This window comes from Mus caroli, unplaced genomic scaffold, assembly GCF_978045245.1.
Source record: "Mus caroli unplaced genomic scaffold, Mus_caroli_1 scaffold_12, whole genome shotgun sequence".
In the NCBI taxonomy this organism is placed as follows: Eukaryota; Metazoa; Chordata; class Mammalia; order Rodentia; family Muridae; genus Mus; species Mus caroli.
This window is the reverse complement of record NW_028227267.1, coordinates 51,922,721-51,950,693: the sequence shown is the minus strand read 5'-3', so window position 1 is coordinate 51,950,693 and position 27,973 is coordinate 51,922,721. Positions and strand designations below refer to the sequence as shown.

General features: G+C 49.8%; 1 protein-coding gene across 1 annotated transcript; it reads right to left on the bottom strand.

Moving 5' to 3' along the window:
* Positions 1–300: 300 nt before the first annotated feature.
* On the bottom strand, positions 301–21,310 carry Nynrin (NYN domain and retroviral integrase containing). Its single transcript, XM_021182441.2, has 8 exons — positions 21,040–21,310; positions 10,434–11,092; positions 8,891–10,312; positions 7,918–8,048; positions 7,699–7,795; positions 5,914–6,015; positions 5,541–5,642; positions 301–3,501 (listed from the first exon to the last, which is right to left on the bottom strand). The coding sequence occupies exons 1-8, from the start codon at positions 21,235–21,237 to the stop codon at positions 669–671; spliced, it is 5,544 nt and encodes a 1,847-aa protein (XP_021038100.1). The 5' UTR covers positions 21,238–21,310; the 3' UTR covers positions 301–668.
* Between the last annotated feature and the right edge of the window lie 6,663 nt (positions 21,311–27,973).

Genomic DNA, 27,973 nt, shown 5'->3' with positions numbered 1-27,973 from the left:
CACCTCCCCTTACGAACAGGTAGGTGGCTTATGGCTGATCACCTCCACCCAGAGCCAGCAAGCATCCTGGAGGCACGGGAAGGCTACTGCTGTCCCGGTGCTGGCAAAGGAGGCCGACTGGAGAACTGCTACCTTCTTGCTGCCAGTGTCTGTGCCATTGAGAACTCCTCCAAGAGCAGAGGCTTGTCAGATGCAGGATGTAAGGGGAGGCACTCGCATAGGGGGAGAGCTATGATACCCACTCGGAGGTCAAAATCCACACTGTGAAATGTAATGTGTTGGGTCTAAGACACTGGAGAGGGGTGCACACACCAATCTACACCTGAGCGTGTAAGAGGGGAAAGGTGGCACTTGGGGAAGATCATGAGCCCGGCCTACTTTGTTAAGGAGACTCCTTTGCTCCCAAGGGTAGAACTGCCAGAGCCCAGAGCCCCCACAGGACAACTTTTGACACATTCTCCAAACACCCCTACCTGGGGATGTGTTATAGGGACATCCACCCCTAGCTCAAGGCAATTCAGCAAAGCTTTACAAAGGGAACTTCTCCGCACAAGGCACAACTGAGGGGGGCCCCTGACCGAAGAGCTGAGAGCACTGCTCAGATCAGAAGGGAGGACTAGCAGCAGAAATGCAGGGACCCGAGCGGGCAGATCCCCAGCTGCTCTGACTCACTGCTCCACGTCGAGGGACAAGGGCGTGTCATGCTTGGGAAAGGCCTTCATCAGACTGCTAGGATAGACACAGCCCAGCTTGTCTGGGACTGGGAAGCCCCACACCCTATAGAGTGATAGGCTCAACCGGTCCCCAATATAGAAAGGACCCATCCATTTGGCACTGCTGCCATTCCTGGGGAGAGACAACAAGAGGACCTGGTCGCCCACGCTCCACTCGTTCTCCTGGGTCTCCCTCTTGAAACGCCTGTTCTCGGCCTTCTCGCTGGCCTTCTCGGCCACTCTCCAGTGGAGGTCCAACAGCTCCCGCATCAGCTGCAGCAAGAAAGCATCCATCTTGAGCCCTTCAATGTTCGCCCAGCTCATCTCCCACCACACGGGCTCCATCAGCTTCATCTCTCCCCCAGTCAGCACCTGGAACGGTGTGGCCTCTGTGGTGGAGGCCCTAAAAGCCAGGTGCAGCAAGGGCAGAGAGGCCGCCCACTTCTTGCCATACAGAAAGATGAACTCCTTCAGGGCCCTCTTGAATTCCCAGTAGGCCTCTGAACTCATCAGGCAGGGGAACTGGAGGGCCCTACTCAGTGTAGTCACTTGGGCTCCCAGGGCCAGCCCACAGCTCACCAGAACATGCCGGGCAAACTGGGGGCCTTGGGCCGCCTCCAGCCTGATGGGAACACCCCACCTTGCAAACACATGCTGGAGGAGCACCTGAGCCACAGCCACGTGCGTATAGGGCTTCAGAGGGAATGCCTCCACCCACCGGGTGTTGGCATCGGCCACAATGAGCACGTGCTTATGTCCCTCCTCACTTACAGTGACTGGACCCACCACCTCAATCTGCAGACTGGACCAAGGAGCTGTCGACCTGAGAGGCCATGGGGACTCGATAACTTTCAGCTCCCCGCCTATGAGATTCCGGGGGATGCAGAACAAACAGCTCCTGCAGTAATCTCTCACGTGATCCTGCATCCCAGGCCACCATCCCAGCAGCCTCACCGTCTTATAGGTGTCCTCTAGCCCCTGGTGTTCCCCAATGGGGCTGTCATGCACAGAGAAAATCAGATCCCTCCGAAGTTGCCTTGGGACTACCCAAACCCTGGGATGCCTTTCCCCCTTGAACATGAGCAGGCCACTGTCTTGGTCCAGGCTGAGTGAGTTAAAGGCAGAACTGAAAGGGGAGGGCCCGGACAATTTCTGTCCTGCCTGCAACTTGGCAATGATATCGGCCAGGGTGGTATCACTCAGCTGTAAGGCCAGCAAGTTGGGCTTCCTGCCTTTAGGATGAGGAGTCACCATTGGCACTGGCACATCCTTTGGCAAATCCCACCACTGCCCGCCCCCTTGGGCACCCTGCTTGGCCAAAGTGTCCACTGTCACAGCAAACAGAGAGCCCCGATAAGAGGTTCGGTAGATAAAGGGAAGGGGTGAGAAGCCAGACGTGAGAGAGATGATGTAGGAGAGCAGACTTGGATGAGGTAGTGAAGCCCCGTCAGATGACAGGAAGCCCCGGACTCTCCAGAGGGGCAGGAGCTCCCAGAGAACGCTGAAGATCCAGTTGCAGTGGGTGAGGAAAACCACCGGGAGCTGGGACTGGCCGAAGCGCTCCAAGCCGCAGGCCACGGCTGCCAGGTGGGCGTATGTGGTTGTGTAAGGAGAACAGGAAAAGGCAAGGGAGACTGGAGGGCTGGTGGGCGACAAGATGTAGAGACCAAAGCCAGCGCACAACTCGTCGTCACGGTAGAAGCAATAGCCAGACACATGGACACAGATAAAAGTAGACAGGTCAGAAGAAGGAGGCAGAGGCTGGAAAACTCGGGGCATGGAGGAAGGGGGTGTCAGCAGCTGGTTCTCCCCCAGCAGGCCCTGGAGAAGGGACAATTCCAATTCCCTCTTGCCTTTGTCCTGCAGCAAGAGAGACCATCGAATCAACCACGCTTTCGAAGCCCTACGGCTATCCCACGCCTCATTATCCACCGTGGTCCGGGAGGCATAGGAAAGACGTAGAACCACTGGATTGTCTCCAACGCATCGGGCAAAATGCTTGAGGGCCCAAGCCACAGCATAGGGGCTGTCCCCCCCTGACTGAGGACCCTCGCTGTCTTCATCGGGGAGGAGAGGTTTTGAGGTATAAGCGATGGGGTGCTTCCTTCCTGAGTGCTCCTGGTGCAAGCTAGCTGTCAGTGACACTTGGCTGACGGTCACTTCCAGATAGAAGGGCAGGTTGGGGTTGGGGGTTGACAGGCAGAGGGCGCACACTAGGGCTCGTTTCAGGGCCAGGAAGGACTTCTCGTGCTCCTGGTTCCACTGCCAGTCCGGCTTCTGCTTGAGGAGGCCGTGCAGGGGGCCCACTAGATCTTCATAGTCGGAGATAACATCCCGGTGGGAATCCATGAAGCCCATGAAGAAGGATAGCGCGGTGAAGTTGCTCGGGATGGTGAGCTGCGCCAGCTGGGCCAGAACCTGCTGACAGGGAGCCTTCCCATCCCAGGGGACATCCAGGTACGGAGAGGACACCACAGGCAGAAGGTCGATGTCTAAAGTCCCCTCAGAGGGGTCATGCAGGCTGAGACACTGGAGGATTTCCTCGGAAAAGGAAGGGCACTCGACCCCAAACACCGACACGGGGTTAGCGTCCTGTTCATCTTCTTCATCGGGCTTTGGGATTCCTGGCTCCTCTTCCAGGCTTCCCTCCCCCTTACCCCCTTCTTCTACATCCTGTGGATCCTCCAAAGGTTCGCCGTCCGCGTCATCACTCAGTTCAGAGATGCTGGCTGAGCTGGGAGGCAGGGTCTTCCACACCTTCAAGAAATTGCCAATGTCCATGTCCAACCTATTGCCAAAAACAAGTAGAAAAATGAGAGGGGCGGCCCCAACCCCACAGACTATCGAAGGGGAAAGCCGCACACGGGTGGCCACTCCACAGAGCCCACTTCACTCGTGGTAGGGGTCAGTCAGGAGCCAGCCCGTGAATACTTGGGTTTCATGAGCTTACACATGCTAGAACTTCACTCAATAAGGGTTCTTCTGTGCTTTGAGGATGGATCCAACCGAACCCTTACTGACTGTAGCTTTTAACTGTCAGCTGCACACAATCTACAATCAGCTGAGAAGGCGGTCTCAGCAAAGGACTGTCTAGACCCAGTACCTGTAGGCAGACCTGTGAGGGATTGTCTTGATTACACTGAAGTCAGAAGACCCTCCCACTATGGACGGTTCCATTGGGGCAGGGGGATCCAAGATTGCAAAACAGAGCAAGTGAGAGGAGCTCCAGCAAGCTCTCTTCTGACTGCAGACATAACGTGGCCAGTTCTTCTCAAGCTCCTGTCACTGGGACTCCCCTCCCCCAAGCCTATTGAGCTGAAATAACCCTTTCTCCATAGGTTTTTGTTGGGTTTTTTTGTTTGTTTGGTTGTTTGGTTGGTTGGTTGGTTGGTTGGTTTTTCGAGACAGGGTTTCTCTGTGTAGCCCTGGCTGTCCTGGAACTCACTCTGTAGACCAGGCTGGCCTCGAACTCAGAAATCCGCCTGCCTCTGCCACTCTGCCCGAGTGCTGGGATTAAAGGTGTGCGCCACCACGCCCGGCTTTCCATAGTTATTTTTGTTGGGATATTTTATCACAGCAGAGGACAAAACAAAATAAACTAAGACCGTGGATCACTTAAGTCAGTTTTAAGCCAGTGGCTTGGTAAGAGATGACTGGCACTATTACCTCAGGATGAACACTCCAGGGGAAGGTCAGCCCTGGAGGGGAAGCCTAACACACAACAGAAAAGCCTCAGCTTCGTTTCCGCTGGCGGAATGAGATGAGAGACAGCCGGGGTGGGCAGGAAGCAGTGTCCTGTCCACGGACCCCAGAGCACGGGGGATGGGCAGTAAGTGTGGCTCAAATGGCAGAGAAGCCAGAGGGTCAGAGTTGCCACAAACTAGTTCTGCCAAAATGACCTTGGAAAACTGACTTGAGTCTCATCTATGAAATGAAGATTATGGTCGTTTACACCTAACTGAAACTGTGAGCATCAAAGGAGAGGAATGTGGAGGCACTAATGTAGACATGGCTCTCTTGAACACGAGGAAAGAAAAACAAGCCTGTTTCCTGTCACACGTCACCAGCAGCCAAAAGCAGAAATAGTCAAATGACCCCAGCCCGAAAACAGGTTCTTTCTGCCTGCTAGGCACACATGGAATGGAGTGCCACACAGCTGCTCAAAATGTGCCACATCAATTTGCATGGCATAGCTCCGAAGACAGCAAGAAAAGGCCCAAACGCCAGTTGTGGAAATAGGCATGAAAAGGCTCATGGGAAACATTAAAAGCGTAATGTAAATGGCGGCTAAAAACAGAAGTGGATGCTCACAGTCATCTATAAGATGGAACACAGGGCTCCCAATGGAGAAGCTAGAGGAAGCACCCAAGGAGCTGAAGGGGTCTGCAACCCTATAGGTTGAACAACAATATGAACTAACCAGTAACCCCAGAGCTCGTGTCTCTAACTGCATATGTAGCAGAAGATGGCCTAGTCGGCCATCACTGGGAAGAGAGGCCCCTTGGTATTGCAAACTTTATATGCCTCAGTACAGGGGAATGCCAGGGCCAAGAAGCGGGAGTGAGTGGGTAGGGGAGCAGGGCGGGAGGAGGGTATAAGGAACTTTCGGGATAGCATTTGAAATGTATATAAAGAAAATATCTAATAAATAAATAAATAAATGGAAAAGAAAAAGAAAAAATGATGACTAAAAGCATCAAAATGTGGCAGAGCGTGAAGGTGTAAACCGTCAAACTGTCCTATTCACTACTGAGAGCTAGGTAAACGTTGACTAGCACTAAGTTTCTGGTCCAAGAAATGCCTGGGACGTAAAGGCTGACAAATTACCTGTTTGGCTTCTTCAGAAATTCCTCCAAGGTGGGGCCATCACGGCCCAGGGGGTCATCTGGTACCATGAAGAGACTCCCGGCAAAGGTGAAGGGCAGCAGGCTAGACCCACAGGACAAAGAGGCAAGGTCAGAGGTGAACCCAAGAGTCAGCCACACCCTGTTGCCTCCACAGGTCTGTCTGTCTGTCAGCCTGTCTCTGTCTCTCTCTCTCTCTCACACACACACACACAAACACACGCACACACACACATTTACCAGCAGGCACTGGCAAGCCCTGCTCTAAGGCTTCTTTTCCTGCCCCAGTGTCTTCTCTGCCACAGGCTGTCTGACATCACTGGGAAACAGCGGCTCGGGTCCCCAGAAAGTCTCACCGATCTTTGACCATCAGTTTCTTGGAATTATTCATGAGGATGTGGATCTGCTCATTGGTGACAATGACTCCATCCGTCTCCTCTGCCAGCTTTACCATGAACCTGCAAGAGAAAAGAGAAGTCACTAACGGTCCAGCAACCAACCTCCCCTCTCATCTTCTGGACCCTCTGGAAAATGAACTAGAAGTCTCTGGAGGGTCAGAAAAAAACCTCTGCTCTCTGTGATTCAGCCAAGACTATAGAGAACATCCTCTCTTCCGTGTGCCCATCTGGGATCCCAGCATCCCCCCAGAAGGTGTATTTGGTTGCATAGAGCTCCCCAAATGTATATACAGCCACACACCCCTCTCGCATATGCAGGCTCATGCCACACAGAACCCACCCTCTGGTTCATGTTCACACATGGGTAATTTCTTTTTTCTTTCTTTCTTTTTCTTTTTTTTTTTTTTTTTTGATTTTTTGTTTGTTTGTTTGTTTTTCGAGACAGGGTTTCTCTGTGTAGTTCTGGCTGTCCTGGAACTCACTTTGTAGACCAGGCTGGCCTCGAACTCAGAAATCCACCTGCCTCTGCCTCCCAAGTGCTGGGATTAAAGGCATGCACCACCACTCCCAGCTACATGGGTATTTTCTACCCCATCTTTTCACCTGTAAAATGTAGATAAAATACCTGCCCTGTGTTGCTGTAATAATTAAACTGAGTCTAATTCAGTGTCTAGTGCACAACACACAATATTCTTCATCAAGGCACAATATTCAGCCCATGTCAAGATGTACATCTACATACATACCAACACATAAAATCACATGGCTTAATAAACAAACCCATTCTCCAGAGGATCACTTTCCTTCTAAGGAAGGCTGTAACCAGGAAAAAAGAGCATACCATGGGCTCTCATATGCTGTTCTCCAAGTGCCCAGAAGAGGGCGCTTCAACAGAAACATCACCTTCCCTTAAATCCTTGCCTGGATTTAGAGGATTTATCGGACTCACTCAGGAGTCAGATCTGGGAAATGGGAACCTTGGCTGGCCCTGCCTAGCCCTTCATGGGCTTAAAGGCTATATGGATTTCAGGAAATACAGGAAAGAAACAAAACCTCTCCCTACCCAACATGTGAGGTGCCGAAGAGAAATCAAGATCTGCCTGCTGGGCATCTGGGCTAGGACTACAGCAGGACCTGCTTTCCCTGCCCTAGTACATGCAGGGTCACAGACTCCCCTGGGCATGCTGGTGCTGAAGGTTGGCAAGCAGAGAGGGTGTCAACGTTTAGGCTAACCAGGCCCATCTAACTCCATTTCTATAGCCTTGCCCAAAGATCCGCCTATGTAAGGTTCCATATACACCGCCTCCCTGCATCCGAGCTTAAGGGACGAAGATTGAAGGCATTCCTTGAGATAGGAGCTTTATCCCAAACTGGCACCGAAAAGTTAGGGTACCTCAAATGCTAAGTGGATGTGCCTCATGCTCACCCAATTGAACAGCACCTCAAATTAGCAAATCTGCACCTCAAACTGCAATCTAATGCAATGGGTTGGGTGAGCCTCGTGCTCATGAACCTCTAGAAACCACGGAGAAAGAAGGTCAGGACGCTTGGGGGAGCACACGTGGCCTGAGTGCCAAAGACGGTAACGACCTTGCGCTTGGGAAGAGCCAACCTTCAGCCAACTCCTCATGTATGTGCCAATCCCTGCTCTTGGACATGGCATTTGCCTCCATTTCCCCTATAAGAAGATGAGGTGGGACACCGTCTACCCTGAGCCCCATGGAGGGACAGGGCCCGGCATACCTATAATCGTAAGTGGTGATCTTCTTGCCATTTTCCAGCTGTGAGGGAGTGATAGACAGCATCTTCAGTCTGTGAAGCTTCGTCAGAAAGTGGCTCTCTGAGGATGACACAACAGAGGGATAAGGAAAGGGCTACGTGGGAAAGACCAAGGTGGGGTGGGTGGAAGAATGGGCCAGAAAGGCAAAGAAAAGAAAAGTCAGGTGACCTTCAGCATCTCACCTCTCACCCTCCGGTTTTTCTTCAGCTGCCAGGTGGGTACGAACACGGTGATCTCTCGGTGTCCGCGATTCCAGAAGTACTGCACGGCCATGGCGATGCCTCGGCACGAGAAGAAGTGCTGCAGGCCATGTCTGTTGGACGGTGGGAATGAGGGAACCACGTTCCAGACGACCCTGCCTCACCATTCATGCCTTGCCCTGAGACCCAAGCAGGTAATGTCCCAAGAGCACTGAAGATGCCAGCATTACCCTCTCCCTACATCCTCCGCCACCTCTCTCTGAAACGGGCTCTCTCCTTTAAGTCCTAGCTGTCCTGGATGGAGCTTACTACGTAGACAAGGCTGGTCTGGAACTCACAGAGATCCCTCCTGCCTCTGCCTCCTGAATGCTTAGATTAAAGGAGTATGTGCCATCAGACCTGGCCTGCAGCCCTGCCCTCAAACAGCTGCCTAGAACTTAAAGACAGAAGAAAAAAAAAATCCTGACTACCTACTGTGTGCCAAGAGCCTGATCAGCACAGATAACTACTCTCCCGTGTGACAGATGAAGCACATCTCTGCACTCACACCTCTACAGCAAACAATTTGAACATGCAAAACAATCTCTCAGGTGGGTTGAAGTCTGGGAAAGCTTCTATTAGGTTTGGGGCCAGGTCTTGAAGTTTGAGCTACCAAAGAACCAGTTTGGGTCGAGCATGAACCTTTGCAGCAGATAGATCTGACCCCAAAGGCCAAAAAAAAAGAAAAAAAAATCTCTGGCTGACTCAAAAACCATATGCAAAATTTTTCACCTCTCAGACTCTATGTACATCTACCTAAGAATAAAGACTTTGCCTCTGGAGCGATTCTGTACGCATTACCTACCATGCATTAGCCATTCAGCCTGGGCCCTTCCCTCTCTCTTTTACTCCCATAGAAGGTCTAGAAGGAATGCCTACCCAGCACCCCAGCACGTCCAGCCCATCAAATACTCACACCATGGCCACACTGCTGCCATCAATGACCACTCTCCTCAGCCCTGGATTTCCAGGCTCCTCAGACAAGTTCATCTCGAACGGTGTGTTCAAGGCCTCGTTGTACCTCTGGAAGCTGGTCACTATGTTGGTGCCCTGGGAGTGAGGTGACAGCCTCTGGGACCCCTCCCAAGCCCCAAGAAGTCCTTCCTTTAGGAACGGATGCTTACTTCTGGAGGGCACGGTGCTACCGGGCTGGAAACCCTGCCTTCCGGGCTTTGCCTGGACCTTCGGCATGATGGCTCTACTCTTTGAAGCCTGAACCTCACTCAGGAGTTTGGTTACATCCACGGTCGGCCCCGCAACTGTAGAAGCTGCAGGTGCTTTGGGAACTTCAGACCCTGCTGTAGCTATGGTCTCAGTTTGAACTTTGGGGGTCTGAAAGCCTGCGAGTGTTTTCACTGAAGGTGTTTTCTGAGCTGTAGGAGTTTGGGGAGCTGTGGGCGTGGCAGGAGCTGCTGGTTCTGTTGGAGCCGAAGGCACTTTGGAAGCTGTAGGCTCTGTGTACACTGCTGGCTTCTTGAGGGCTGTAGGCACTTTGGGGGTTGCAGGCAGCCCCTCCCCGACGGGTGGGTGTTCAACGTTGGACACCTCTGCAGCTGTGGCCACTTGAAGAGTTTCAGACACCGTTGGAGCTTCGGGTACTGAATGACCTGTCATTCCAGCTTGAGCCAGTGGCCTCTCTTGAGCTGTGGATCCCCCTTGCTCTGTGGACAGTGCTAAAGAGAACGGCTTTTCCAGGCCTTTACAATCTGACAGTGTACTTCCTTTATCTCCCACAGATGTTGAAGATGGCCCTACTTGCAGAAGTCCCGGGCTAACCTTCTCTTTGATACCACAACCCCCTGGCACCACCGATAAACTGATGATTTTGGAGGGAATCTCCGGCCTCGGGCTATGCTTTAGGGCTGTCTCCCTCCCTAGGTCCCCACCTGGTCTACAAGCTGGGCTTCCTGCACTGGACAGAGGAACCAGCTCTTTCTGCTTCCATTCCAGCTTTAAGGGCAAAGGATTCCGTCCTGGCAGCTTCAGCTGAATGGGGCCCGTGGGCCTCTGCCAGAAGGGGAAATTGAAGCAAGCCTGGGACAGGAGCCAGGCTAGGTGAAGAGACTGCAGTTCATTGATCTTCCAGAAGGTGGCAGCAATGGTCCCTGGCCACGAGGGCCCAAAGGCTGTCCCAGGGGCCCAGACCTTCCAGGATGTGTACGCGCTCAGAGCTGACACTGGCAACAGCAATGAGATTCTCTCTTCATTCTTCGGTACCTGCTTTTGCTGCAAGAGGGCTTGTGTGGGATTCTCAGAGTCCTGGCTGCTGGTGTCTTGTGTAGCGGCCCCTTCCTCTCCAACACTGTTCGTTTCGTCACCTTGCTTGTTAGACTGGTCCCTGGAGAAAGTCCAAGTTCGTGGCAAAGGTGAGAATGGCAATTTGGTCCCAAATTACTACTATTTCCTGGGGGATCAGGATCAGGGTAGGGGAGGAGAAAAACCCCTTCTCCAGTACTTACCGTGCTAGCTGGTGTGCTGTCTCCTGCGCCGGAGGGCTCTGAGCTTGAATCAGGGATCCAGCGGCTCCCGAACTTGTTGATCTCTTTGAATTTTCTGAAGCCCGATTCAAGGCTCCTATCTCTTGGAGCGTCCCGGGGCTCTCTTTTATGGTCACCAGGGATGTGCTTTCCTTCTGCTGCCGGGCAAGGCAGATCAGGATCTCTGGGTTGGGGCAAGTACCAGAGATGCCAAAGTGGCCGAGCCACTCAATGATGTCTTCCTTGCCGGCAGCATCTCGGACCAAACTGAGAAGCAGCTCCTGGACTGCTGGAGGAAGCTGCAGCAAGTCTCCTGCATACTTGTCACAACGGATCCACACCAGAGCCCCAAAAGCCCGGGTCACCTCTGTCTCCCAAACCCCTCGGGGGGTGATCATTGGGGCAGGGCCCCAGCGCAGCCGTGCCACCAGCTCCTCCAGCCAGTTCTGTGTCATGGTAAAAGACTCGGTCAGCCCACCCACCATTAAGGAGCCAGGGGGACCAGGCACCAGGTAGGCCAGGGTACTCCAGCAGAGGCAGTCCAGGAACAAGCCTTGTGCCCCAAGGAAGGCACAGTGCAGGACTGGTGGGTAGCGAACCTCCTTCCATAGCTCTGGGTTGCACAGACCTTTCAGATATTCCTGGGCAGAGGGAGGGAACAAAAAGGACCAGTCCTGTTAGTGGCTAACCCCAATCTGTCCCTTGTACCTCAAAACCCAACCTCTCGCTAAGCTCAAGCTGACCCATGCTGACACCCCCAAGGCCAGATGCTCTCTCTCTGCCCCACTCCCTCTTTCCAGGGAACAGTGACAGAATGAATGAGAGCTCAGAGGGAAGAAAAGATCCAAGTTTGGAGCCAAGAGACCTCACGCTTAGTTCTAACTTGGCCTTAACAGGCAAGGAAGGATTGTAGGAAGTCTGCCATCTTCTCAGGACCTCAGTGTCTTCACCTATAGCATGGCAAGTTAAATTAGATATGCTTGGGTCCAGGCCCCCCTTAGCACCACAGAACTGTGTAGCACCTGAGGGGAAGAAAGCTACACACTATTAAGTACTCTCATGTGCCGAGAACGTGGGCAGCCTTCCTCCCAGCTGCATCTCGCCATCCGTTCCTGCCTCATGCGTCTACTGGAAGCCTCAGTGAGCTAAGTGAGCTTGGCTTACAAAGGACAGGGCCAGGCACAGCCTGTTCCCATTCTATGGACTCATAAGAGCTTACCCAACTGCACACAGCTCAACCATGTCTACACCAGAACATAGCCTATGTTTACCTGACTGAAACCAGAGCTCTCCGGAGCTCCTCTGGCTGACACAGTGACTTCCAGGTAATCCTGTAGGATTCTGGCTTAATCCCCCTTCAGAAGCTCTCCAGCAAGCACAACCTGTACCTGTAACCATGGTAACTGTTGCCCAGTGGTGGAGATAAGTAGCTGGGCCAGTGTTCAGAGGAATATCCCACAGATTCACATAGTGTCTAAACAGGAGGAGGGCCTCAAGTTCTCGGGCTGACCAGCCCTCACGTTTGCAGGAAAGGCCGCTGGTTTCCACTACTTACCAGCATGATCCAGTGATCTTCAAGAGCTCCTAAGCAGTCTCTGAGACAGCAGCCCAAGTGGACTGAGGTCACCCTCGTGACCTTTCACACACACACCCTTCAGAACCCCCCCCCCTTCCTGCCTTCCCAGACAGTTCCATCCCGTGATAAATGCTCCTCCTCCCGCCTCCCCCCTTTTAAATCTCTAGCAGCCATCTTGAAGCCCACACAGCATCTCTGCTCAGGGCACAGGACATTTCCCCCTGCTTTAGCTTCTGATTCCCTCCTTCCTGGGTGAAACATCTTTCAACAAAGTCTGATGGGCTTCCCACCTGAACCTCATCTGGTCTCACTCCCAAGAGAGAGCAAATGTGCATATAGCTCTCACCTTAACAAATGTTCCCCACATCCTGGCTATGTAAAGCCAGAGGCAGGTTGAAGAAGAAAATTGTGGGTGATTTCTAAAAACAAACAAACAAACAAACAAACAAACACCAAACCCTAATGGGATTACTGAGATTGATCTGTGGGTAAAATGCTTATTGCACAAACATGAAGACCTGAGCTCAGAGCGACAGCACCTAGAGCTAGAGCAGTGGTTCTCACCCTGCGGGGCCCGACCCCTTTGTGGGCAAAGTCAAACGACACTTTTGCAGGGGGCACCTAAAACCAACGGGAAACACAGATATTTACATTTCGGTTCACAGCAATAGCAGAATTACTGTTATAAAGTAGCAACAAAATAACTGTATGGCTGGCAGTCACCACAGCATGAGGAATGGGTGGCAGCAGCACTGGGAAGGCTGAGAGCCACTGCCCTAGACTGATGGAAGCAACCCAGAGGCTCAGTGGCCAGACAGTCTAGTCAGTCAGCGAGTTCCATGTTCAGTGGAAAATGCTACCTCAAAAAGGTAGGCGGGAGGGGCTGGAGAGATGGCTCAAGTGTTAAGGGTGCTTGCTACTCTTCCAGAGCACCCAAATTCAATTCCCAGAACCCATATCTGACATCTCACAACAGCCTATGACCTCAGCTCCAGGGGGTCTGTCACCTTCTAGCCTCTGAGAGCACCACACTTAGATGGCATACTTATGCTCGCTCATGCAGGCGCTCTCTCTCTCTCTCTCTCTCTCAACACAGAGAGAGTTTAAAATATTTATTGTTCCATCAATAGTTCACCATTTTTATGAATGGTATAGCAATTGAGATCATTTTGAAACAATAAATATGGACTAATATTTATTAAGACCTTATGTGCCGAGCACATAAATTATCTGACACATTCCTCTCAGTTCTACAAAGGCACCCTTCATTACCTTCCTTTTAAATGAGAGAAAATCACACATTCAAGCATGGATACCCAGCACGATAACCCCGAAGTCTACGGTCTTCCCCATGATGTACACCAAAAAGCAAAGCCAGACAAGGAACAGCATTTACAATATTTACAGTCCAGAGAGTGATCTGAACAATCCACAGATAAATGACACCAAAAATCGGAAAAGCGTCCAAAAAAAGTGATATCTCTAAAAACATATTGCCCAATATTCCACAGATCCTCTGTCAATTTGAAGTTAAAACATTTAGCACTGAACAATATCACTCCATGTGTGCTTACAACTTCCCAGGACTGTCCTTCCTTTTTATAAGTCAATGTTCAATCTGCCTTCAAGGGCCGCCCCAGTATACACGAAGGAAAACCGAAAAGGCGGAGAAACGTGACAGAACCAAGAAGCTTTAAATTCAGAGTGAAGGGAATGGGGAAGGCAGGGTTCTTAGAGAAGGAAACCAATCTGAAAACCCTGTTACTCCTAACACACACAGAGGAGGGAGGGAGAGAGAGAAATAGAGACAGAGGCACAGACAGACAGACAGACAGACTGCCCTTCCTCCCAAAGGCTTACTATCAGTCTTTTCTGAGAAGTATATTAAACAATATGTCACACAGTAAGTAGGACATTGTTTTTGAAAACAGCACACATGTAACTTCAACATTATAATGTGGTAACAGCAATGAAAGACCCAACGAAAGGGTTGAAAGATGGTCAAGCAAAAAGCCCGAGTTAGGGCTGGAGAGGTGGCTCAGCGGTTAAAAGCACTAACTGCTCTTCCAAAGGTCCTGAGTTCAATTCCCAGCAATCACATGGTGGCTCACAACCATCTGTAATGTCCTCTTCTGATATGTCTGAAGACAGTTACAGTGTACTACTCATGTACATAAAGTAAATAATTCTTAAAAAAAAAAAAAAAAAAGCCAGAGTTAGCCAGTTAGCCAGTGCTCAATCCCAGCACTAGGAGGCAGAGGAAGATGTATCAAGGCCAGCCTGATCTACACAACAAGTCCTGGGACATCCAGGGCTACATAGAAAGACTAAAAATAAAAAGCCAAACTTAGAAAATAGAAAAAGCTGGGAACTGGAGAGATGGCTCAGTGGTTAAAAGCTCTGGCTGCTCTTCCAGAGGACCTGGGTTCAACTCCTAGCAACCACATGGTGGCTCACAACTGTCTATCACTGGATCTGATGCCCTCTTCTCGTGTGCAGGAACACATGGAGGCAAAGCACTCATACATAGAATACATAGCCAAATAAACATTTTAGAAAGCGGAAAAAGCAAACCATAGGAGAAAAGGTAAAGAGCCCACAGAAAGCTTATCTAGACAGGAACCCAAGAAAGAGGGTAACGGGGTGGCAAGGGCCAGCAGCCCCATATCCCCCAGGCAGAACGAAGACCTTGAAGTCCAGGAGGAAGGTGGAGGGAGAACCGAGCAACATGGGAAATAAAGACAGACGTCCACACAAAGCAGGTTCACCGTGAAGACACAGCAAGCTGGAGAACACTACAAGCTTGCTCAAGGGGAAACCTCTCGGTCGGAGGAGCAGGACGAGGGCAGCCTCGGGCTTCTCAGAAGCTAGAGGCCAACAGAGTGATGTCCACATTACAGAAGGAAATGTTTCCCATTTCGCTCAATACCAGCTAAACCACCAATCAGGTGACCTTCAGAGAAGCAACCGGAACGTGTAGATTACAACACATCTTTCCTCCTGGGCAATATGGGGTAGCATGCGGCTCCATGGAAAAGCCTGAGTCCTGGGGAAAATATACTTATATATAATATATATGTATATATTATATACATACATTTTATACCCTTAATCCATTCTCTGCCGCCTTAACAAAATACCACATGTTGGGTCATTTAAATTAAGCATAATTTCATTTGGCTCCAGGTTTTAGAGACTGTGAAACCCAAGAGCACGGCACCAGCATCAGCCCATGCTGAGACAGAGACAGACAGGAGAGCCCCACACGTATAATTGGCCCATGTCATCATAAGCAACCCACCTCTTTTTTTTTTTTTTTTTTTTTTTTTTTTTTTTTTTTTTTGGTTTTTCGAGACAGGGTTTCTCTGTATAGCCCTGGCTGTCCTGGAACTCACTCTGGAGACCAGGCTGCCCTCCAACTCAGAAATCCGCCTGCCTCTGCCTCCCAAGTGCTGGGATTAAAGGCGTGCGCCACCACGCCCGGCCTAAGCCTGTCTTAATGTATAACTCGGGGCGGCTAAGAAGATAGGACTCTCTCCCCGAGCCCCCAATAGGCATGGGCTGTATCTCTTTATCCACAATACTGGGCTTTATTAGACGCTGATATATAACAGGCTCCAAAGGCTTAAGGGGACACTTGCACAAGTTTATGTCTACCATGCACAGGTCACAGGCATCGCAGCTCTACTGAGCAATCTTCAAAACACACACACACACACACACACACACACAAGAAACTGAGAAAAGAGCTAAACAATGTCCTGCAGATAATCAACAGGAGCCTGAGGATGTATTCGTCTGCTCTACCGTCACTACTGAACACTGACAGCAACTGCCTGTATAGGATCCAGCTCATTCATACTGCGTGTGGCTCGGGAAGCAAACCACTTCTTGCTTCCGCATCCCCTCTGCTGGCACTGTCTTTTTAACTCAATAAAACCACTGATGAGTGCTGGAGCAGGAAGGTTGTGAGCTAGGCACCAGACTAAGCTACATGCTAAGGTGATGCTAGCCTGGGCTACATCCACATAACTAGACACTATCAAAAGAAAAGAGAAGAAACAAGCGAGAGGAAAAGGAGAGAAAAGGAAACTACAAATGGATGAGCTCCACCAACCCAGGAAAGAGAATGGATTTAACAAAGAACAAGATAACAGATGCCAGGAGACCCGTAAACTGAAGCCGCAAGGTGACAGACAGCGCGAGGAGCCTAAAGCCAGGGCTGTCCACAAGAGACTACCTGCAGCTACATAGGCTGGCTCCTAGAGTTTGGAATGTCCTTCCAAATCCCATTTGTAGGGACCTGTCCTCTGATGGACCCTCTCGGTAGATGGTGGGACCTCAGGATGTGGGGTCTAGTGAAAGGAAGTGAGGTCACCAGGATATGCTCCTAAGTGGATATTGAGACCCTGCCCTGCCTTTCCCGTAGCCTAGGCTCCTCTGAAAGGAAGAGGCCTCCTCCACTGCTGTCTGCACTCACTGTGACACTTGGTACCACTACAGGCTCAAGTGAAGCCTGCTTCTTTATAATGGTTTACCTTAGGGAGACGAATGCTGTGAGGAGCTAGGAGAAGGTTTAAGCATCGGCGATCCATACATAGAAAGGCAGGCAATTTGGAAAGGAGTTTTAACCTTGGTTAAACCATAAAAGCAAAAAGAAAACAAAGGCCCCAGAGTACGTCCTACCTGGATGATGAGTGTAGAGGCATGATAGAGCAAACCCTAAATATAGACTTAGAAAACTGAGACCAAACACGTTGGAAAGGAAGAGGGAGTATCGGCGTGAGGGAGCTAACCCGTCACGTGCAATAACAGGAAAAAGAAAGCAAATATCCAACAGTGGTTGAAAGGCAAGAGTATCAACCTGCTCCGTGAGAAACATGGAGACTTAGGGAGAAACATGGAGACTTAGGAAGAAACATGGAGACTCGGGAATGCCAGAGAGGTCCTGAAGGGCAGGGAAAATATTGTTATCTTTTGTGAATTTTAAAAAGGGACAATAAGGGACTGGTGAGATGGCTCAGCGGGTAAGAGCACTGATTGCTCTTCCCAAGGTCCTGAGGTCAAATCTCAGCAACCGCATGGTGGCTCACAACCACCCATAATGAGATCTGACGCCCTCTTCTGGTGCCTCTGAAGACAGCTACAATATACTTATGTATAATAATAAATCTTGGGCTGGTGAGATGGCTCAGTGGGTAAGAGCACCCGACTGCTCTTCCGAAGTTCCAGAGTTCAAATCCCAGCAACCACATGGTGGCTCACAACCACCCGTAACGAGATCTGGCGCCTTCTTCTGGAATGTCTGAAGACAGCTACAGTGTACTTACATATAATAAATAAATAAATCTTTAAAAAAAAAAAAAAAAGGAGCTTTAAATAATAAATCTTTGGGCCGGAGCAAACGGGGCCAACGGGAGTGAGTGGGGTTGACCAGAGCGAACAAAGGTCCTAAAATTCAATTCCTAACAACCACATGAAGGCTCACAACCATCTTTACAGCTACAGTGTATTCACATACATAAATTAAATAAAATCTTTTTTAAAAAAAAAGAATATCTTTAAAAGATAAAAAAAATAAAAATTAAAAAACAAACAAACTGCTGGTCAGTGGCGGTGCACACCTTTGATCCCAACACTCGGAAGGCAGAGGCAGGACAAGCTCTGTGAGTTCAAGGCCAGCCCTGTCATCTTCCCAGCAACGAGCAAAGGCCCCAGAGTATGTCCTACCTGGATGATGTGCATAGAGGCATGATGGAGCAAACCCTAAATATAGAGTTAGAGAACTGAGACCAAACACGTTGGAAAGGAAGAGGGAGTATCGGCGTGAGGGAGCTAACCCGTCACGTGCAATAACAGGAAAAAGAAATCACACATGTTCCAGGACAGCCAAGGCTACACAGAGAAACTCTGTCCTGAAAACACAAATAAGAATTTAAATTAAAATAGTAATTATAATAATAATAATAAATTTTAAATTTACATTTAAACAAAAAGAGATTAGGTTCTCAGTGATGACACAGACTTTGTAGGCAAACATTTCCTAATCAGCTCACAGGGAAGGTGTACAACCCTGATTTAGAGCACTTGCCAATGTCTGTGGTGTAAATATTCTCATGGTGGCTGTAAATAGCTCTCCAGTAGCTTGCAAAGTTCCTAAAATTCTAACAATAGGTTTGTGTGAGCCAAACCCAGCACACACCTGACCACGATCAATTTCCACGACCCTGCTCACTGAGTGCCAGCCACATGCCAACTTCCATCTCACAGCAGAGACTCCAGAAGCCACCGCCACTACCGCTGTCTTCAGATTTCCCATCACCTATATCCATCTTCTCCAAAAACAAGAGAAGTAACCAAGTTGCCTGTCCTGTCCGGTGGCACTCAACCCATCCTCATCCTTTATGCAGAATGGGGCAGAAGGGATGCCAGGCTCAATGTGGGGCTCACTGAGCCACTGTTCAACTCCCCTCAGCACTTGGTGATTTCGCCTCAGGGGAGCCAGTTTCCCCCGGATTTGTTTTCCTACCTGGGATGTGATACACAGCAACATTTCTGATATTTCCGAAATCCTGCCACTGCATAAGAACTTTAAAACACAAGTTTAACAGAGATATCTTTTTTTTTTTTCAAAAAGCAAGCACAAATAATATAAAAACATACTGGCGGGCGTGGTGGCACACGCCTTTAATCCCAGCACTCGGGAGGCAGAGGCAGGCGGATTTCTGAGTTCGAGGCCAGCCTGGTCTACAAAGTGAGCTCCAGGACAGCCAGAGCTATAAAGAGAAACCCTGTCTCGAAAAACCAAAAAACCAAAAAAAAATTTAAAAATAAATAAATAAATAAAAACATACTGGATTCTACTTTAGGTGAGCCTCTTGACCCTCTTTCTTGACCCTTCTTCCACAGAGACCAGAACAAACAGCCTCACTCTTCTTCCTCCCTCTCTCCCAAGAAATGTATAGAAGGCAACAACCAGAAGGCACAACTCCAGGTTCCTACAGCTACGATTGGAGTCGGCCACACTGCATCCTTCTGACAAGGCATCCTCATAATAGGAAAGGCTCACATAGCAGGTCATCAAAGCCCTTCAGCTTACAAGACATCAAGCTGGGGAGAAAGACTTGGTCACTTATAAAGCTAGTTACTAACAGCAGCACCTGACTTCTGCCCCGTGTTGTTCTTTACGTTTTGCCAAAGTATTTGAGCAGGCATTCTTCCAGTTGGCCCTCACAATTCTTACATGAGAAGAGTGTTATTACATTGTTTCACAAACGAGGAAAAAAAGTTTCAAGATGGCTGAATTATTAGACCAGGGCCTCTTCAAACTATGCTTCTCTATTTGGGCTATGATATGGAAACAACGTGTCAAATCCAGACCTCCTGAAAACCTTATCCTCCCCACATTCCACTGTCCCTTGCCCTTACCCCCTCCCCCTCCTTTTCTTCCTTCTGTCCCCACCAAGAAAGGAAGTTACCCAGAATCCCTGCAAGCTGTTCCCACCTTCAACAATGCCTCTCTCTGGGGCAATGAGGGACACAAGAGGAAACTGACAGAGCCCCTGGATCCACTTAGCAGGGCTTGGAGTGAGAAACTCAGGGGTGAAAAACTATAGCCCAAAGAGGCAGTGATGCTGACAAGCTTGAAGCTGACTTGAAGTTTAAACAAGAAACACAAAGTGGAGCATCTCAAGCAGTGCTCTTCAGGGGGACAGGGGGAGTAAGTGGCTCAGTGGCAGAGAGAGGGCCTCTGTGGTATGCACAGGCCCTGGGTTCAGTCTCCATCTTTAGGGAGGCCCTGGTCAGCTGGTTAGTTCTCCATGAAGGCTGAGCTGTGGTACTTTAACAGTAACGGGAAAAAAATTAAGAACATAGAGAACCCAAAAGCCTCTTCTTAGCTTACCCTACCCCAGCCTCTGAAACTAAGGGGCCCTGCACATCTGTTCTCAGGGCAGACACCTCTCCCCTCCCCCAGCACCTCTGTCAGAACTGGAAAAGTGCTGATGCAGCAGCTTACTGGGCGTGTTTAGGGAGACATTTCCCAGCCTCCCCTTCCTTCTGCTGGCTGTGTTCCGGGCCTCCCCTACCTAGGCCCTGACCAACCGAGATGTGGGTAAAGCATCAGCCAAAGGGTTAAAGACTAGCTTGTATCTGAGAGAAGGGAGTCCAGAGCATTCCTACAGGAGAAGATAAGGGAATCTGAGGGAGTGGGGGGCCCTTGGGTGTGACTGAAGCAGAGGGAGGAGCCCAGGCAGAGAAGCCAAGTTGAGCTTAAAAGGGACAAGCTACGACCTGGCCTGTCCAATATCCAGCTCCATACAGCAGGCCCTTTCATCTCAACGTCCATGATTCCCTGGCATCCCAAGGCACTGCCTCCCAGAACAGATGCATCCTATTCTGTCGGCAGGGTCCTAGGTTCTACAACCTCCACCAACCTACTCCTTCCTGACTCTCTCTCTCTCTCTCTCTCTCTCTCTCTCTCTCTCTCTCTCTCTCTCTCGCTCACTCGCTCGCTCTCTCTGCCCTACTGCTTCGTCTATAAACTGCCAACGCCACTCTACAAGTGTCTCTAGGGCCCTCCTCCAGTCCCAGTACTCAGAGAAACCGCCCAGGATTTAAGCAGACAGAAAGAATGGAGGCCTTCTAGTGTCTTGGTGAGAACAAAGACATATGTTGCAGAGGCCACAAAAATGCAGGCCCTTAAACTGATCCCAAGATGGAAAATCAGGGCCTGTTTCTGACCAGAGAAGGCTGGTAGAAAGAGACTCTCAGCAGAGGTTCTCTCAGCACACTTAAAGGACAGAAGTGACATGCAAGAGAGGGGTGGGGCAGAAGGGAAAGAAGGAAGCAGAGGGACAGAGCAGGGGGGGCCCCCGCAGACGGAGGGAGGCCCAGACCCTGCAAGCCAAACAGCAGGACAAGCTCAACACCTCTGGGGAATCCTGACTGTTCAGGAGCGAGGGAGAGGATCTGTCTAGGAGGGAAAGGAAAGAACAAAACGAAGCTGTTTACCTTGGCTTTGCCCGTATTTTCCCGGGGCCCCTCCAGCTGCAGCCAAAAGTAAGGGGTGTCAGGACGGCTCTGAAAAGCGGTCACCTTGACCCTGAAGATGCGCTGGACTTGCAGCCGCTGCCGGTGTACCCGGGGCTTCGATTTTGTCTGCACCATGAACCATTCCTGCGCTGGGGGTTTACCCCCCGACAAAAGCATGGCTGTCCCTCCGGCCCCTGGAAAGCGTGAGAAGTGTCACGGGTCCCAGCACCGAGGCCCCCAGCCACCTAGCCCTGCAGCCTAAGCCACGCCTCCCCTCCCTGAGGCGCGCCCCCCGCCACCGCCTCCCTGCTGTGGGTTCGGCGACCCACCCGCCAGCGCTCCGCGCCCGCCCTCCCAGCTCCGTCCCTTTCCGCTGCTGCTCGGGAGACAAACCCTTCCTGCAAGGGGTTGTAGCTAGGGGTGGGACCGAGCGGATTCCCGCCGCCCTTCCTCCCCCTCAGCCACCACCCCCTCCTCCCCTTCGACCTCGAAGCCAGGCCCCCTGGATAAACTCGCCTGAGCTGCTGGATGGCTTAAAGGGGCGCTGGAGACTGAGGGAGGGAAGGAGAGGAGGCTGGGCGGGAGGGAGAGGGCCAGACAGGGTCTTGGAAGCAACTGCCTTCCACCCAAGTTTTGTGATCAGGGGTCAAAGTTCCTTCCTCGAAGGAAGAAAAAGGAAGGATTGAAGAGAGTTCATCTCTGAGACCCTGTTTTTAGATTTCTGCTCTACACACACACACACACACACACACACACACCACACGCGCACACACACAAACACATTGCGTGCACACACACATACACACACACACACACACACACACACACGATCCTTGGTCGTTTGGACTTCCCTAGAAAACCCTTTACTTCACCCACCTCTTTGTGGCAGGAAAGGGTTAAGGGAAAATGGGGTGGAGAGACCACAAAGGCTAGGGCCTGTTGAAACTATGGGCTGGAGACCAAGCAGGAAGTAAAGGGTTACAGCTCTGACCCCAACTCCCGACTCTAGTCTGGGGACCGCCTGGAACTGGCTAGAGGCCCAGACCCTGCGGAAGCCCCCTAGGGCTGGAGGGGCAGGGGGGTTAGCTGCCAGAGTTTTCAGGCTCGGGTTGTTTATGAGAGCCCCTTTTTTAGCAAGTGTGAGTTAGAGTGTGAGGAGCCAGTGGGAGGTAGGGTCTCCAATCACCCCTATCCACAGCCATCTGGTTGGCATCAGTGGTCCAAGACTAGCCCTGGGCTGGGGACACTTTCAAAACCCGAGCTGCCTTGGAGACATGCTCACTACAAAGAACACTTTATGTGGTGTTGTAGCCTGAAGTAGCCTGGCACTAGGAAGGCACAGTCTGCAGCTGGGGCCTCGAGAGAACCTTACTTTCCAAACAAACCAAGAGTCACAGTCTGACAGACACAGTATGACCTGACCCATGGGAACAAAGGACAGCTAATTTTTTTTAAACTGAGTCCTTTCCTGGGACATCGGTGTTACAGAGCCACCTATGTGTGTATGTATGCAGGCCAGTGGGGAGGTGCACGCTGTGCAGAAGGGGCCCGAGGGGGGAAAAGATTCAGGTTACTGCCAAACTAGACTGGATGGTCAAGCCCCACCTTTACAAGGTCTCATCCCTGGAATGGAATTCAGAGAAATAAAAGGTGGGTCTGTGGGGTTCTGAGTAACTAGCTCCTCAGCCCTGCCCCTCCGGAAGGCTTTGAAGTCAGAGGCTGTCTGAGTAACCCCACTTCTCTCCACTTTCCCGGCCTTTAATTGTACTATCAAAAGGCAGGCTTGGCAGGGCACATCAGAAATTCTGGGTTTGCAGAAGGCTGAGCCCAGAGGCCCTGACTCAGAAGAGGATGGAAGGATGTGCCTCAGTTTCCCTTCCAGGAGCAAGGGATAGGTGGGGAGCCACAGAGCCTCTCCCCACCCCTTCTGTTAGTGATGCTAAATTCTTTCTGCCAGGGCTAAAGATGTCAGGGAGAAGCCCCAGGTTTAATCCTATGTTCAAAGAGGCCATGCAGAGGGCAGAGAAGCCATGCATAAGATACTTCATAAACAGATCCTTTTAAAGAAATTTATTTAAATTTTTGTGCTCTGTTGCTTTAGCTCACAGGCATGGGGGTAATAGTCCAAGGCACAGGATGGACATCAGATCTCACAGATAAACTTACATAATTCAGGCACTGAATTACATACCAGTGTAGCTGTGTACAGTGAACTGCGACCTTGCTAACTGGTAGTCTCCTTTTGCAGATCTTGTCTTCCTCCCCATCTCAGCTCAAGCCAATGTGTCCTAGAGATTCTCTACCCTAGGAATTCTTTCATCCTGGACTCAGCCCTTACGGCCTGCTAACCCAACCATGTGGATGACGTGGATTTGGCCAAAAAGCTGTTTATCACCCTACTTTGTCAGGAATGAGCCTACGAACCCTCAAACAAGTCAGTAAATCCCTTGGTCAGGGCTCAGGTGTCCCCTCTGCTAATGTATTCACTGGGTCAAGTTTATTCAACAATTTCAATACATATTTATCTGCTAGAAGTCAGGCTCTTGGGTACAGCTTTGACTTGGGTATCTATTTGCTCGTTGGGATGGGTCCTATATGACTCAGACTGCCCTAGAATTCACTACATCATTCAAACTGGCCTTGAAGTAGAAACAATCCTCTTGTCTCTGTCTCCTGGAGACTGTGATTACTTGCATGCACCAACATACCCATCTTCTCTTAACAAAGTTTGATCCATGTATCTTCCCAGTTCCAGCTCAACTACATTTGTTGATTTTGAGGGGGAGAAAGGGAGTGGGAGGTTTTGAGACAGGGTTTCTCTGTGTAACCCTGCCTGTCCTGGAACTCACTCTGTAAACTAGGCTGACCTCAAACTCAGAGATTCCCTGCCTCTGTCTCTCAAGTGAATACTGGGATTAAAGGTATCTGCCACCTTGCCTGACCTACACTCATTAGTTCTTTGCCTACAACATTAGGTTGAAAGGTGCTTGCTTTAAACCTGGCACAGGCTCTTGGCAGAGGACCCAGGTTCAGTTCCTAGCACCCACATGGTGGCTTACAACTATAACCAGACTTCTACTACTTTGTAGGTTCTTTTTTAACCTGGCACAAATCTACCCTGGGTAGAACGTTCCTGGCTACAGAAGATGGAAACATCGGATAAGTGTCTAAGCAGAAGCCCCGCCAGGAGTCACTTGCAGGAGGAATGAGAGGCCTCCAAATCAAAAGATCATGAGGATTAAGGGCCCTGCCCAGGGAGCTTGATGGATGATGGGTCCTTATCATTCCAACGCTTTGGAGGGAGAGGCAGTTCTGTCATTCAAATACCTATCCCAGGTCCGCACCCATCTGAGTCCCCAGGGATGGGGTGAGGAGCTTTGTGAACCAGATAGACCTGCCTGGAACCTTTCTGTGACAATGTCTAAGAGGCCAGCATCTCCTGGACTTGGCTGTATTCTCTGAGCAGCTTTCATTTATGGATGGCTCACATTAGAGTAGAAGTGGCTTTCTGGAGGTGTACAGAGATGTCAGAGTCTAAACAGACCGAAGGAGGCAAGAGCCAAGGGAGCCAGCTTCTGCTCTATAGATCAATACATAGGGTGGTTTCCCCACAGTGCTCAGTAAATAGGTGGGAGACATGGTGTTCTCAGAGGAGGTGGCTGAAGATGGTTTACAGAAGGGTCTTGCCAGGCAGTGGCTCCTGCCAGTCAGTAACCCACCACTTGGGAGGTAGAGGCAGGAAAACCAGGAGTTCAAGGTACTAGTTTTTCTGGGTTCTAAGTTATTGGTGGTACTTTTTAAGCTATATATATAACTATTTTATGCTAAATTAAAGACAAACAGCTGGAGAGATGGCTCAGTGGTTAAGAACACATGTTGTTCTTGGCAGAGGACCCAGGTTCAGTTCCTATCACCCACATGGTGGCTTACAACTGTAACCAGACTTTTACTCCTTTGTAGGTTCTTTTTTTTTTTTTTAACCACCCTTCTCCACCCCATTCCAGCCTTCCAACTCCCCAACACTAGGTAGGAGAGAACGAAGGTTAGAGGAGAAAGTGGGCATTGATCTCCTTAGACTACTTCCTGCTGATTAGGGGTGTCTAGTTCCTCGGGGAAATTTTGATCTTTTCTATCAGAATATCCAAAACTTCTTTTCATCACTTTGCACATGATCACTTGACAAATCAATGAAAAGATCAGATCAGCTCTGGAACTTTGGAACTCTCCGGAAGGGAGAGACTAATTAAGATTCCCCAGACCACAGGGTGGTAACTGACCTGTATGTGGATGAGGACACATTCAGCAGGACAGAGCAGTGCCCACCTTCAGAGAGGGGAAGTCCTTGTCACCTCATTCCCTAAAGACCAATCAGTTTAAAGGGTGCAGTGTTCTGCCAATCATATTGTGCCTAGTTGCTGATGCTCTATTCAGCCCCTGGAAACCATATAAAAACTTGCCAAATGGGTGCTGGGGGTCACCGCCTCTCCTTGGGGTCTGGGACAACCCCAGTGCACTGGAACAATAAGTTCCTCTTGCTTTTTGCATCGATCCCAGCTCCACGTGGTTCACTCAGGGGGTCCTCAGTAAACTAAGTCTCCCCGGAGTCTTACACTACAACAACACAACCTGCAACCCGCAGCAGCAACCAGTGCCTCCCTCTTGGGACTCCAGCATTTATGCACCCTCTCAAGAGTCCCCAGAATTTCAAATGTCATTCACCTAAAAAACTATCTGCATCTGGCAAAATCATGCCCCAGCTACAGCACAAGGCAAACATGTCTGTGTTTTTTAAAGAAACCAAAATTCTCACTACACGCAATCATCCCGAACTCTGGTTCCAGGGTATCAGATGCCCTCTTCCGACCTCTGAAAGAACCAGTGTGCATACATACATGCAGGTAAAACACATACATAAAATAAATCAAATATTTTTAATTTTTATATTAAAATCAAGGGTAAAATGCAAGATACCATTCCAACCTGTGCCCTTACTTCTCACTGTCTTATTTATTATTCGTAAGTGGGTGACTCTAGGGGCTCTTGTGCCACAGCACACATGTGGAGATCAGAGGACAACCCTGGGGAGTTATTCTCTCCTTCCATTTGAGTCTCGGGGACGAACTCAGGTTATCATGCCTTACAGTGACCACTTTCGCTGGCTAAGCCCTTCCAACCCTATCTTTATTGGATTTACTCAATTAGTAAGTTTGGTGATAGGCTTCATGTAGCCCAGGTTAGCCTCATTCTCCCTATGTAGTCAAGTATAATTTTAAACCACTAATCCGCCTTCCTCCAACTGAGTCCTGAGATTACTCCAACCTGGTTTATGTGTCCTGGAGATGGAACTGAGGGCTTTATGGATGCTAAGTGAGCAGTCTACCCACCGAGCCGCGTCTCCAGCCCCTACCTTTTTTTATTTGTACAGTTTGGCTTTGTTTTTGTTTTGTTTTGTTTTAAGGGGGGAAAACTACTATCAGGAATATCCTTGCTATTTTCTGGACTTTAGGAATCTAGTTCATAGGTTAGATCGCCTTACTTCCTTGTCTATTTTGCCATGAAGGGAAACGTATTAGTAGAAAACATATGTGCACTAACTGAGAACAGCCTTTCCTCTCAAAGTTCCTAAGCGGTCAGCTTTATCTGTCCTTGACTATAGAACAATGAATAGATCTGCCATGTGACACACTGCCGACAAACAATCCCGTAACTCACACTCCTGCACCTAAGGCCTGCACGTACATTCCCGGAACTGAATTGCTTTAGTAGAAGATATGCACAAAGGGACCCTTTCTCCAGATTCGTGGAAAGTATCAAGAGAGTTAAGACGGTGAGCCAAGCTGGGCAGTGGTGGCGCACACCTTTAATCCCAGCACTTGGGAGGCAGAGACAGGCAGATTTCTGAGTTCAAGGCCAGCCTGGTCTACAGAGTGAGTTCCAGGACAGCCAAGGCTATATAGAGAAACCCTGTCTTGAAAACACAAAAACAAAAAAAACAAGACGATGAACCAATGGTAGACCAATTCCTAAAGAGAAGGAGATGCACATGCGCATGCTAGGTATATTGTGCTGGTTGTACAGTGTGTGTGTCTGTGTGTCTGTGTCTGTGTGTCTGTGTCTGTGTGCATGTGTATCTGTGTGTGTGTGTCTCTGTGTGTGTCTGTGTGCATGTGTGTCTGTGTCTGTGTGCATGTATATCTGTGTGTGTGTGTCTGTGTGTGTGTGTGTCTGTGTGCATGTGTATCTGTGTGTGTGTGTCTCTGTGTGTGTCTATGTGTGTGTGAGCTCAAGTTTGTGTGAGTGTGTGTGTGTGTGTGTAGTATCAGAATTCATTCTGCTTTCCATCATTTTTAGATTACTTATTTAATTCACTCATTTTTCAGAGATCTTGCTATGTAGTCCAGGCTAGCCTTGAACTTGTGATTCTCCTGCTCCAGACAAAGTGCTAGGATTATAGACATATGCTGCAGAATCCCCCTTTGTTTTCAGACTCCCCCCCCCTCCAACTTTGTATTGGTTCTTTGTGAGTTTCCCATCATGCACCGCAGTCCCACTCATTTCCCTGTCTCCTTGTATTCACCCTACACCCTGACAACCTCCCCCCAAGGAAAATAAGAAATGAACAAAAAAAATAAAAAAACAAAGCATAGAAAACACCTCGTGGAAGCTGTCGTGTGTCACCGTGTGTCCCACAGTATAACCCTCTGTCCACACATCTACACTTCCAGTGAGTTCATTGCAACGAGTCATTGGTCCGGTTCCAGGCCTCTGGCTTCTGACACACCATCAGTATTAGATCCTCACAGGACTCCTCTCAGATACCCTGCTGTTGTCCTGTGTCACAGAGATCCTGCAGCTTTGGATCTGCAAGACTGGCCAAGGGCCAACAGCTCACAGGGGCCTGGATGGTAGCTGA

What these genes read in the sequence shown, in the direction of transcription:
- Nynrin (XM_021182441.2), bottom strand. Translation starts at nt 21,237, where the DNA reads ATGCTTTTGTCGGGGGGTAAACCCCCAGCGCAGGAATGGTTCATGGTG. An exon ending in AAACTGATGGTCAAAGATCG is followed by an intron (nt 5,643 to 5,913) that starts GTGAGACTTTCT and finishes CTGTGGGTCTAG; the next exon opens with CCTGCTGCCCTTCACCTTTG. An exon ending in TTTCTGAAGAAGCCAAACAG is followed by an intron (nt 3,502 to 5,540) that starts GTAATTTGTCAG and finishes TTTTGGCAATAG; the next exon opens with GTTGGACATGGACATTGGCA.